The 12,682-nt window shown below is 41.5% G+C and overlaps 1 protein-coding gene across 1 annotated transcript in view; it reads right to left on the minus strand.

The window, feature by feature from the left end:
• The window catches only part of LOC139537570 (endothelial cell-selective adhesion molecule-like), a 68,937-nt gene extending 56,617 nt beyond the window's left edge, over window positions 1-12,320 (minus strand). Inside the window, exon 1 of the mRNA XM_071339035.1 lies at window positions 11,839-12,320. Within this exon, the coding sequence (XP_071195136.1) occupies window positions 11,839-11,899 (61 nt within the window). The 5' untranslated portion in view covers window positions 11,900-12,320. The remainder of the gene's footprint in view (window positions 1-11,838) is intronic.
• Between the last annotated feature and the right edge of the window lie 362 nt (window positions 12,321-12,682).

Genomic DNA, 12,682 nt, shown 5'->3' on the forward strand with positions numbered 1-12,682 from the left:
CCTTTGACTTGGCTGTGCGAGTTACATTATTAATTGGTTGCATCAGAAAGCTGCTCATTCTACATTGTCACCTCATGCAAACTGTCACATTTTTGGGGAGAGACTAAAACCATGATTTGTTCAAACAGTAATGTGCATTATCCTCATAATTAAAAGTATCTGCACTGATCCTGTTTCGCTGGGGCCTGCTGCTGTGATGCGCGAGCCACTCACTCCCCCTCTTCCTTCCCGCACTGGGAGAAAAAGAAAATGCACTCATTGTAGGCTATAACATTTCATAATCCAATTGACTGAGAGTTTGATGCACAAATATCACACCCCCAAGACATGCTAACCGCTCACCATTGCAATGACAGGAGAGGTTAGCATTTTTTTGGGAGGGGGTATGATGGAAGTCTTAACTTTCTCAATCACTCATTCAGAACAATCAATAATCATGGCAGTATCCACGTTAATTTAGAAGTTATTAGAAACATATTCTATTCTTATTTAGAATAAAAAAGTGACAACAAAAAAAAGATCAATAGAAACTAAGTCAATGTGACAAAATATGTACAAAAAAAGTGCTGTAATTTCTAAATGGTTCCTCCGATATGTTTGAAAATACCCTCAAATTAAAGCTGACAGTCTGCACTTTATCCTCAGTCATAGTATCATTTCAAACCCAAAGTGCTGGATGGAGTACAGAGCCAAAACAAACAAAAAAAATGTGTCACTATCCCAATACCTTTAGAGCTCACTGTATATGCCAGAGGAAATACACAGGATCAGAACTGACGGTTCTCTTGGACTCCCGATTGGACAACCCTCATTTCACCTTGTAAGAACAAGTACCACAGGTTGTTGTTCTTAGTCATTACATCTGTAACAATAGTCCAGATAAATCCGCAATCCCCTGTGACAAATCAAAAGCATACCAGTTGCTCGAGTCCCACACAAGGGACCAGCGACTTCAAATTGGGCCTGTAATCCAGGCTCTAAACACAGGGCCTTTGGCAAGCCTTCAGTCCATATTATTTTAAGAAATAAGCAATTAGAGATAAGGCAAAGTTAGAACTTTGATAGATTGCATTCCAGAGTCCTCCCCTCAGTGGTCTTTGGGGTATTTTGGGATGTGGGGATTGACAGGGGAACAATTACAAATAATAAGTAGACTGCAAATTGACCACAAGGAGACCAAGCAGATATGTTTGACTAAAACAATAATTTTAAACCTTGCTTACATTTATATACGATCACATCTCTATTATGTGTGAGAATACTCTAGAACAGATTTAAATTAAAATCACTTGGAGCTGATTTCCTGGTGTTTACATTCTTGTCTGTCCCCCCCACAACCCCCCAAAAAACAAAAATGTTAACTTTTTTTTTGCTCAGAAAGCTTTGATCTTTACTACTAATATATATATAAAAAATATATATATAAAAAATGTAAGTCACTGAAGTAGGTGAACTGGGAATTGTGTCTTCAGGGACGAGTCTCCAATCGTCAAGCTCAAAGGGATGATCTTGTTAAATAAGTCAGTCCTTTGTGGAGAACACCTGGAAAACAAATGAAGATCTTCTCTTCCCAGGGATGGTGTGTTTGGAATGGAAGATTAATTGCACAGAGATTGGCTTGGCTCTCGGATAAAGTGGGCTCCATACACCATGGTTGTGAACAACAGGTTCCATAAGGGACCTGTAATTTGGTCTTATCGGGTGTTCACACCCCAAAACCTGTTCTCCGTTTCGACACATGGTCTACAATGTCACACACAGAACATGTGCAACTTCATTGCACATAATGAAAATCAATGTCTCTAGAAACAGGGGAGTGATAAATCGTTCTGGCAGAACATTAATGAGGCTAGTCATTATCGTCGAGCTGGGTAATATTAACATTTGCTTATGCACTGTCAGTTTATATGTTAGGACTGTATTGGTGTCATCAACCAGCGTGTTGATTGTTCCATCTCCCCATCACATCGTCTAACAAGTATATCATTTTGAATATAAATTATTTATTGTTCATAAAATATAAGTAAAAAGGTCATTAAAATGAGGTCTAACTATTCAATAAGTGCAGTTGAAGTCAGAAGCTTACATACACCTTAGCCAAATACATTTTAACTCAGTTTCACAAATCCTGACATTTAATCAGAGTAAAAATTCCCTGTCTTAGGTCAGTTAGGATCACCACTATTTTAAGAATGTGAAATGTCAATAGTAGAGAATGATATTTCAGCTTTTATTGCCTTCATCACATTCCCAGTGGGTCAGAAGTTTACATACACTCAATTAGTATTTGGTAGCATTGCCTTTAAAAATTGTTTAACTTGGGTCAAACGTTTCTGGTAGTCTTCCACAAGCTCCTCACAATAAGTTGGGTGAATTTTGGCCCATTCCTCCTGATAGAGCTGGTGTAACTGAGTCAGGTTTGTAGGCCTCCTTGCTCACACACGCTTTTTCAGTTCTGCCCACAAATTGTCTACAGGATTGAGGTCAGGGCTTTGTGATGGCCACTCCAATACCTTGACTTTGTTGTCCTTAAGCCATTTTGCCACAACTTTAGAAGTATGCTTGGGATCATTATCCATTTGGAAGACCCATTTGCAACCAAGCTTTAGCTTCCTGACTGATGTCTTGAGATGTTGCTTCAATATATCCACATAATTTTAATCTATTTTGTGAAGTGCACCAGTCCCTCCTACAGCAAAGCACTCTCACAACATGATGCTGCCACCCACGTGCTTCACAGTTGGGATGGTGTTCTTCGGCTTGCAAGCATCCCCCTTTTCCCTCCAAACATAATGGTCATTATTGCCAAACAGTTCTATTTTTGTTTCATCAGACCAGAGGACATTTCTCCAAAAGTACGATCTTTGTCCCCATGTGCAGTTGTAAACCGTAGTCTGGCTATTTTAATGGCGGTTTTGGAGCAGTGGCTTCTTCCTTGCTGAGCAGCCTTTCAGGTTATGTCGCTATAGGACTCGTTTTAGTGTGGATATAGATAATTTTCCCGCAAGCATCTTCACAAGGTCCTCCTGTTGTTGTTCTGGGAATGAATTGCACTTTTCGCAACAAAGTACGTTCATCTCTAGGAGACAGAACGAGTCTCCTTCCTGAGCGGTATGACAGCTGCGTGGTCCCATGGTGTTTATACTTGCGTACTATTGTTTGTACAGATGAACGTGGTACCTTCAGGCGTTTGGAAATTTCTCCATAGGACGAACCAGACTTGTGGAGGTCTACAATCTTTCTTCTGAGGTCTTGGCTGATTTCTTTTGATTTTCCAATTTAATCAAGCAAAGAGGCACTGAGTTTGAAGGTAGGCCTTGAAATACATCCACAGGTACACCTCCAATTGACTCAAATGATGTCAATTAGCCTATCAGAAGCTTCTAAAACCATGATATCATTTTCTGGAATTGTCCAAGCTGTTTGAAGGCACAGTCAACTTAGTGTATGTAAACTTCTGACCCACTGGAATTGTGATACAGTGAATTAATCTGTCTGTAAACAATTGTTGGACATTTTCTCTTGTGTCATTCACAAAGTAAATGTCCTAACTGACTTGCCAAAACTATAGTTGTTAACAAGAAATTTGTGGAATGGTTGAAAAACGAGTTAACGATTCCAACATAAGTTTATGTAAACTTCCAACTTCAACTGTATATTCTCCATATACATTACTGATCCAAATTATCCAGATAACCCTGAACCACCTCTTGCGATCAGACTGAAAGAGCTAAAAGCTTTCAAGTGTAACAATACTGGTACAGCTTTCCTTTGACCCACCTTACAAAAACAAGTCCAGGGACATCAAGTTGTGGGGGAAAAAAATGAAACTCATTTATTTTTGGAATGAGATTCTGTTAAAGTGGAAACACCACAAGGTTATTTAAACAACTACAACATAATTATGTAGTCAACCAATTGAACTGAGACTAAAGGAAAATTAAAATGAGCTAAACCAAAACAACTAGCGTCTGACTTGACAATCCTATTTGATTTAGCGATCTCGGGACAATGTAACTAACACCATGTGATGGTCCTATGAAATATGATTACTATATGTCTTATAGTGCCTGACATGGCAACATGTCCTGCTGTGTTGAAAGAACAGCGAGCATGCTAATGTTCCAAATGAAATAAACCTAGATTCTAAATGACCAACTGCGCAAGAAGCTGCCATGAAAACAACAATACTGGCGCCTGGCTTGATCGTATTTTAATGGTATGGGGTGCCACACACACGCTGTGCAGCAGTGTACTAACAATACTCATTTGTTTAATGTAGCCTACTTTAACTCCAGACTTCAGTTCCAAGACACTAGTTTTCCCAACTTCATACACAAAACTAATTTACATTACCCATTAATCATTTGATTGAAAAGGCAAAAAAAACACCACCACAGGTTATCCTGTTTTCAAGAACACAAATTCCTTACATGACTAATTATGAAACATAGCCATAGGGATGAAGGCATGCCAGGAGATGGCTACAGATTGTTACACCAGATAATGTGATTTTACCACAGAGTTTTGGTATCCAGTATTGGGAGTTACAGTTTAAGTACTGTTTGGTGTAGCACAGAATTGTAGACCAACCAAGTCACCCACACATGCATCTTCTAAAATGTACGTGTACAACAATGTTTGCGCCTCCATATTTTAAATGGAGAATCTCTCATTGATTGAGACAGGTGGTGCTGCATGTCATTATGACACTCACCTGTCTCGGTCAACGAGAGAAGATTTGAAATATACAAGATGGCGGCGTACACATTGCTGGATTACTTCATGGAGAATTTATTTTAGTAACGGAGCACTTTCTAGATTCAAAACGAACCACCTGCAACTGGACACAGACATTTTAGAAGATACATGTTTGGCCGAATCGAGAATGAAGATGTATAGCCATGTTAAAAAGGGACATTTCTAAAATGTTCAACTTCATATTCATCTTTCCAGCACCACCCCAACACAATAAAACATAAAAGTATTGTTTCCAATGACATCAACCAATTAGTAGGCAATGCCTACTCATAATTGGTTAAAATCACAATGCACAACAATGTAATCATTGGAAAAACTTTACTACCAAACATAGACTCACAATTTTCACATATGTTGATGTTGGGGTGGTGCTGGAGATGATGAATATGACATTACCCTTCAAGGTTGGTCGAACATTATCTGTGCTACACCAATCAGTACCTAACCTGTAACTCCCAGTAATGGATACAAGAACCTGGTATAACAATCTGTAGCTTGCCCAGAGAATGAGCAATCTTCCTGTTAGCAGGATGCTATTCACAACCATTTCCTCCCATGCTTTGGACCTCAGGGGACACACCTGCTGTAGAGTCAAACAGCTGAAGTAAAGGCCGAAAACTCATGTTGAGAAAGTTGTATTACAATAAGTCCGACAGGATAGAGTGTGGGTCTTTATTGTAATGTTTCATAGAACAGGAGAGCGTGTCATTTCCGGTCACAACTTGCAGACTTGTTTACGTGTTGCTGTGCGTTTTGTTGCCAACCTTACTTTACTACCTGACAACTTTACGGTTTTTAATTACTGTTTATATTTTTCCCCTCACTCAACTTTTTTTCATTCAACTTTTTCACTCCGGACGCTTTATCTGGACATGGTTCATCAGGACTTCCAACAGCCGAAGCTAAGTAGTAACATTAACATGATGCCTTCTAATTGCAGTCGCTGTACTCATAATATACAGGAGAACAATCGCCTTACGGCGAGGATAGCTGTGCTGTGAGCCCAGCTTCAGACGCAATCGTTAGGCAAGGGTAATTTCAGTGTAGGAAAGGATGAAACAGCATCTGTGCCACCATTAAGTACAGATAGTAACATTAGTACAAATCCCCTCGCACGGTCCCCGCAGCCGGACAACTTTCTCATGGGTTCTGGAGGGAAATGCTGTAGGAATGCTCAACCGGTGTCGCTCATTCAGCCGACAAACTTTCAACCGGTTTTGCCCATTAAGCAGCGAGTCGGAGTATGAGGCCGAGCCTTCTCTGGTCTCTACTCCTCCCGTTACGGGGTCTGAGACGCCGAAGCTTCCCACCATTAGCTCTGACAAATTGAAAACCCTAGTCATTAGCAACTCCATTACCCGCAGTATTAGACTTAAAACGAATCATCCAGCGATCATACACTGTTTACCAGGGGGCAGGGCTACCGACGTTAAGGCTAATCTGAAGATGGTGCTGGCTAAAGCTAAAACTGGCGAGTGTAGAGAGTATAGAGATATTGTTATCAACGTCAGCACCAACGATGTTAGGATGAAACAGTCAGAGGTCACAAAGCGCAACATAGCTTCAGCATGTAAATCAGCTAGAAAGATGTGTCGGCATCGAGTAATTGTCTTTGGCCCCCTCCCAGTTAGGGGGTGTGATGAGCTCTACAGCGGAGTCTCAACTCAATCGCTGGTTGAAAACTGTTTTCTGCCCCTCCCAAAATATATAAATTGTAGATAATTGGCCCTCTTTCTGGGACTTACCCACAAACAGGACCAAGCCTGAACTGTTGAGGAGTGACGGACTCCATCCTAGCTGGAGGGGTGCTCTCATCTTATCTACCAACATAGACAGGGCTCTAACTCCTCTAGCGCTACAATGAAATAGGGTGCAGGCCAGGCAGCAGGCTGTTAGCCAGCCTGCCAGCTTAGTGGAATCTGCCACTAGCACAAGTCAGTGTAGTCAGCTCAGCTATCCCCATTGAGACTGTGTCTGTGCCTCGAACTAGGTTGGGCAAAACTAAAACATGGCGGTGTTCGCCTTAGCAATCTCACTAGAATAAAGACCTCCTCCATTCCTGCCATTATTGAAAGAGATCGTGATACCTCACATCCCAAAATAGGGCTACTTAATGTTAGATCCCTCACTTCAAAGGCAGTTATAGTCAATGAACTAATCACTGATCATAATCTTAATTGGCCTGACTGAAACATGGCTTAAGCCTGATGAATTTACTGTGTTAAATGAGGCCTCACCTCCTGGTTACACTAGTGACCATATCCCCCGTGCATCCCGCAAATGCGGAGGTGTTGCTAACATTTACGATAGCAAATTTCAATTTACAAAAAAAACCCAGATGTTTTTGACTTTTGAGCTTCTAGTCATGAAGTTTATGCAGCCTACTCAATCACTTTGTATAGCTACTGTTTACAGGCCTCCTGGGCCATATACAGCGTTCCCTGAATGAGTTCTTGTAGTCATAGCAGATAATATTCAAATTTTTTGTGATTTTAATACTCACAAGGAAAAGTCCACAGACCCACTTCATAAGGCTTTCGGAGCCATCATCGACTCTGTGGGTTTTGTCCAAAATGTCTCTGGTCCTACTCACTGCCACAGTCTGCCCTAGTTTTGCCCCATGGAATAAATGTTGTGGATCTTAATGTTTTTCCTCATAATCCTGGACTATCGGACCACCATTTTATTACGTTTGCAATCGCAACAAATAATCTGCTCAGACCCCAACCAAGGAGCATCAAAAGTCGTGCTCTAAATTCTCAGACAACCCAAAGATTCCTTGATGCCCTTCCAGACTCCTTCTGCCTACCCAAGGACGTCAGAGGACAAAAATCAGTTAACCACCTAACTGAGGAACTCAATTTAACCTTGCGCAATACCCTAGATGCAGTTGCACCCCTAAAAACTAAAAACATTTGTCATAAGAAACTAGCTTCCTGGTATACAGAAAATACCGAGCTCTGAAACAAGCTTCCAGAAAATTGGAACGGAAATGGCGCCACACCAAACTGGAAGTCTTCCGACTAGCTTGGAAAGACAGTACCGTGCAGTATCGAAGAGCCCTCACTGCTGCTCGATCATCCTATTTTTCTAACTTAATTGAGGTAAATAAGAACAATCCTAAATTTATTTTTGATACTGTCGCAAAGCTAACTAAAAAGCAGCATTCCCCAAGTGAGGATGGCTTTCACTTCAGCAGTAATAAATTCATGAACTTCTTTGAGGAAAAGATCATGATCATTAGAAAGCAAATTACAGACTCCTCTTTAAATCTGAGTATTCCTCCAAAGAGTCTGCACAACTCTGCCAGGACCTAAGATCAAGGGAGACACTCAAGTGTTTAGTACTATATCTCTTGACACAATGATGAAAATAATCATGGCCTCTAAACCTTCAAGCTGCATACTGGACCCTATTCCAACTAAACTACTGAGAGCGCTGCTTCCTGTCCTTGGCCCGCCTATGTTGAACATAATAAACGGCTCTCTATCCACCGGATGTGAACTCACTAAAAGTGGCAGTAATAAAGCCACTCTTGAAAAAGCCAAACCTTGACCCAGAAAATATAAAAAACTAACGGCCTATATCGAATCTTCCATTCCTCTCAAATTTTTTTTAAAGCTGTTGCGCAGCAACTCACTGCCTTCCTGAAGACAAACAATGTATACGAAATGCTTCAGTCTGGTTTTAGACCCCATCATAGCACTGAGACTGCACTTGTGAAGGTGGTAAATGACCCTTTAATGGCGTCAGACCGAGGCTCTGCATCTGTCCTCGTTCTCCTAGACCTTAGTGCTGCTTTTGATACCATCGATCACCACATTCTTTTGGAGAGATTGGAAACCCAAATTGGTCTACACGGACAAGTTCTGGCCTGGTTTAGATCTTATCTGTCGGAAAGATATCAGTGTGTCTCTGAATGGTTTGTCCTCTGACAAATCAATTGTACATTTCGGTGTTCCTCAAGGTTCCGCTTTAGGACCACTATTGTTTTCACTATATATTTTACCTCTTGGGGATGTCATTCGAAAACATAATGTTAACTTTCCCTGCTATGCGGACGACACACAGCTGTACATTTCAATGAAACATGGTGAAGCCACAAAATTGCCCTCGCTAGAAGCCTGTGTTTCAGACATAAGGAAGTGGATGGCTGCAAACTTTCTACTTTTAAACTCGGACAAAACAGAGATGCTTGTTCTAGGTCCCAAGAAACAAAGAGATCTTCTGTTGAATCTGACAATTAATCTTGATGGTTGTAAAGTCATCTCAAATAAAACTGTGAAGGACCTCGGCGTTACTCTGGACCCTGATCTCTCTTTTGACGAACATATCAATACTGTTTCAAGGACAGCTTTTTTGCATCTACGTAACATTGCAAACATCTGAAACTTTGTCCAAAAATGATGCAGAAAAATCAATCCATGCTTTTGTCACCTCTAGGTTAGACTACTGCAATGCTCTACTTTCCGGCTACCCGAATAAAGCACTAAATAAACTTCAGTTAGTCAGGATTCTAGTAGCAGTATTTAGCACTATCACCAAAAAATGTGATCATATTACTCCAGTGCTAGCCTCCCTACACTGGCTTCCTTTTAAGGCAAGGGCTGATTTCAAGGTTTTACTGCTAACCTACAAAGCATTACATGGGCTTGCTCCTACATATCTTTCCGATTTGGTCCTGCCGTACACACGTACGCTATGGTCACAAGACGCAGGCCTCCTAATTGTCCCTAGAATTTCTAAGCAAACAGCTGGAGGCAGGGCTTTCTCCTATAGAGCTCCATTTTTATGGAATGGTCTGCCTACCCATGTGAGAGACGCAGACTCGGTCTCAACCTTTAAGTCTTTACTGAAGACTCATCTCTTCAGTAGGTCATATGATTGAGTGTAGTCTGGCCCATGAGTGTGAAGGTGAACGGAAAGGCTCTGGAGCAACGAACCACCCTTGCTGGCCGGTTCCCCTCTCTCCACTGGGTTTCTCTGCCTAACCCTATTACAGGGGCTGAGTCACTGGCTTACTGGTGCTCTTCCATGCCGTCACTAGGAGGGGTGCGTCACTTGAGTGGGTTGAGTCACTGACGTGATCTTCCTGTCTGGGTTGGCGTCCCCCCTTGGGTTGTGCCGTGGCGGAGATCTTTGTGGGCTATACTCGGCCTTGTCTCAGGATGGTAAGTTGGTGGTTGATGATATCCCTCTAGTGGTGTGGGGGCTGTGCTTTGGCAAAGTGGGTGGGGTTATATCCTGCCTGTTTGGCCCTGTCTGGGGTATCATCGGATGGGGCCACCGTGTCTCCTGACCCCTCCTGTCTCAGCCTCCAGTATTTATGCTGCAGTAGTTTATGTATCGGGGGGCTAGGGTCAGTCTGTTATATCTGGAGTACTTCTCCTGTTTTATCCGGTGTCCTGTGTGAATTTAAGTATGCTCTCTCTAATTCTCTCTTTCTCTATCTCGGAGGACCTGAGCCCTAGGACCATGCCTCAGGACTACCTGGCATGATGACTCCTTGCTGTCCCCAGTCCACCTGGCCGTGCTGCTGCTCCAGTTTCAACTGTTCTGCCTGCGGCTATGGAACCCTGACCTGTTCACCGGATGTGCTACCTGTCCCAGACCTGCTGTTTTCAACTCTCTAGAGACAGCAGGAGCGGTAGAGATACTCTTAATGATGGGTCTGAAAAGCCAACTGACATTTACTCCTGAGGTGCTGACTTGCTGCACCCTCGACAACTACTGTGATTATTATTATTTGACCATGCTGGTCATTTATGAACATTTTAACATCTTGGCCATGTTCTGTTATAATCTCCACCCGGCACAGCCAGAAGAGGACTGGCCACCCCTCATAGCCTGGTTCCTCTCTAGGTTTCTTCATAGGTTTTGGCCTTTCTAGGGAGTTTTTCCTAGTCACCGTGCTTCTACACCTGCATTGCTTGCGGTTTGGGGTTTTAGGCTGGGTTTCTGTACAGCACTTTGAGATATCAGCTGATGTAAGAAGGGCTCTATAAATACATTTGATTTGATTTAGCTACCTAGCAGCTTTTTTCTGCACTTCATACTCAAGACAAGAGTGTGAGGATAGATTGCATTAACCATGTGTCAAGGAATGAGTCCTTGTAATACTCCTTACTATTTGAAATACTATTGGCAATGCCTCACCTTGTTAAGGTGAAATAAGCTAAGGGTGAGATTGCCTGCATCAGCACATGTGATTGTTTTGGAAACAAAAGGATATAAACTGAAGGAAGGATATAAACTGAAAGAAGCATAAATATTTGACAAGTGTACAATATTTAGAAAATTGTGTCCAATTCTGAAAACCATAGACAAATGGAAGACTTTTTTAAATATTTTTTTTTACATGATCAATAAGCACAGAATTAGTACCATAATTAGGGTTGCAAAATTCCAGTCAACTTTCCCAAAATTACAAGGATTTCTAGAAAACCTGATTGGAGGATTGCTGGATTTCCTGTTATTCCCTCTTTATTCCAGTTCTTTCAACAAGGATATCTGGGAAAACCTGAGAATGTGGGTAAAGTTACTAGAATTTTGCAACCCTAGTACCATTATCTTATTTTTTAGGTTTAATTTAAAACGTGGTTAAATTGTAAGGGTAATCTCACTAGTATGACCAATACCGTTGATGTTAGAATTCTTGACTGACGAAACACTTTGCTAAACAGTGTAAACCCACTGTTCAGGCAGTGTCTATCCATCTAATAAATAAATTATTCTTCCCTGCCTCAGCGCTCAGAATTATGCATAACACACTTGTTTCAAATCCCATGGAAAACAAACCGGTGTTTCAGATTTAAATCAGAATGTTAAATTGAGTAACATTAATCTTCCACTTCTCCATAATTCAATGATTCATTTTAGTATTACTGGCTATTAGGTCTTGTAGGTTCCTGTCATTCAGAGGCACCAAGAACATTGTTTCTATGTTGTCGGTGTTAGCTCGACAATTTTTGGTTGGTTACAAACACCTTAAAATATCCACAATAAGCTATTGAAAAACAACTACCACGTAAGAGAAGAAAATGCGTTAGTTCAAACTCAAAATGACCATTGTCTTACCTGGAAAATACAAGAGAAATGCAAGTGACAGCAAGGTGCCAAATTTCCGCAAAGTATACATCTCCAAAGTTCAGTATGCGCCTTTGGTCACCCCACAATCGCTGTTTCCAGTCGTAATGTATACGGTCTTCCCGTTATCTGTGCGCAATTTCACTTTGGGTAATGTGGTGGTCTTTCAATATGCTTCCTTCCGCCAGAGAAAAGACAAGGGTAGCGCGTTTACAGTAGGCAATGTGACCTCAGCGGCAGTTGACGTGACACAGACTCGCGTTTGGCGTTCAGCATCGGGCGCGAGGAATTATTCCAGTGAACTACTTCGGCAAATGCCCAAGTCTACAAAAATGTCTTCGTCAACTTTCTCTTTTACGCTTTGGGACATTGAATATTTGGATAAAACATTTGTCATCATGAGAAAGCTCTGCCCTGCCACCTCAACGAGCGACACCTGTGCTCATTAGAAACACCCTCTCGGAATTCCTCGCAGCGCACTACCGGTGCAGCAGTTCTATTTAAGCATTAATGCCCGAGGAGATGTGGTATATGCCCAATATACCACGGCTAAGGGCTTTTCTTGCTCTCGACGCAATGTTGAGTGCCTGGATAAAGCTATTAGCTATGGTATATTGGTCATATATAGCCTATACCACAAACTCCATAGGTGCCTTATTGCTATTATAATATGGTTACCAACTTAATTAAAACAGTAAAAAGTTATTTTTTGTCATACCCATGGTATATGGTCTGAGAACCCATGGCTTTCAGCCAATCTGCATTCAGGGCTCAAACGACCCAGTTTATAATCCCAAATAGAACTGTGGTACATTGGTACACATGATTGCATATT

Source organism: Salvelinus alpinus, chromosome 13 (assembly GCF_045679555.1).
Source record: "Salvelinus alpinus chromosome 13, SLU_Salpinus.1, whole genome shotgun sequence".
Taxonomy (NCBI): domain Eukaryota; kingdom Metazoa; phylum Chordata; class Actinopteri; order Salmoniformes; family Salmonidae; genus Salvelinus; species Salvelinus alpinus.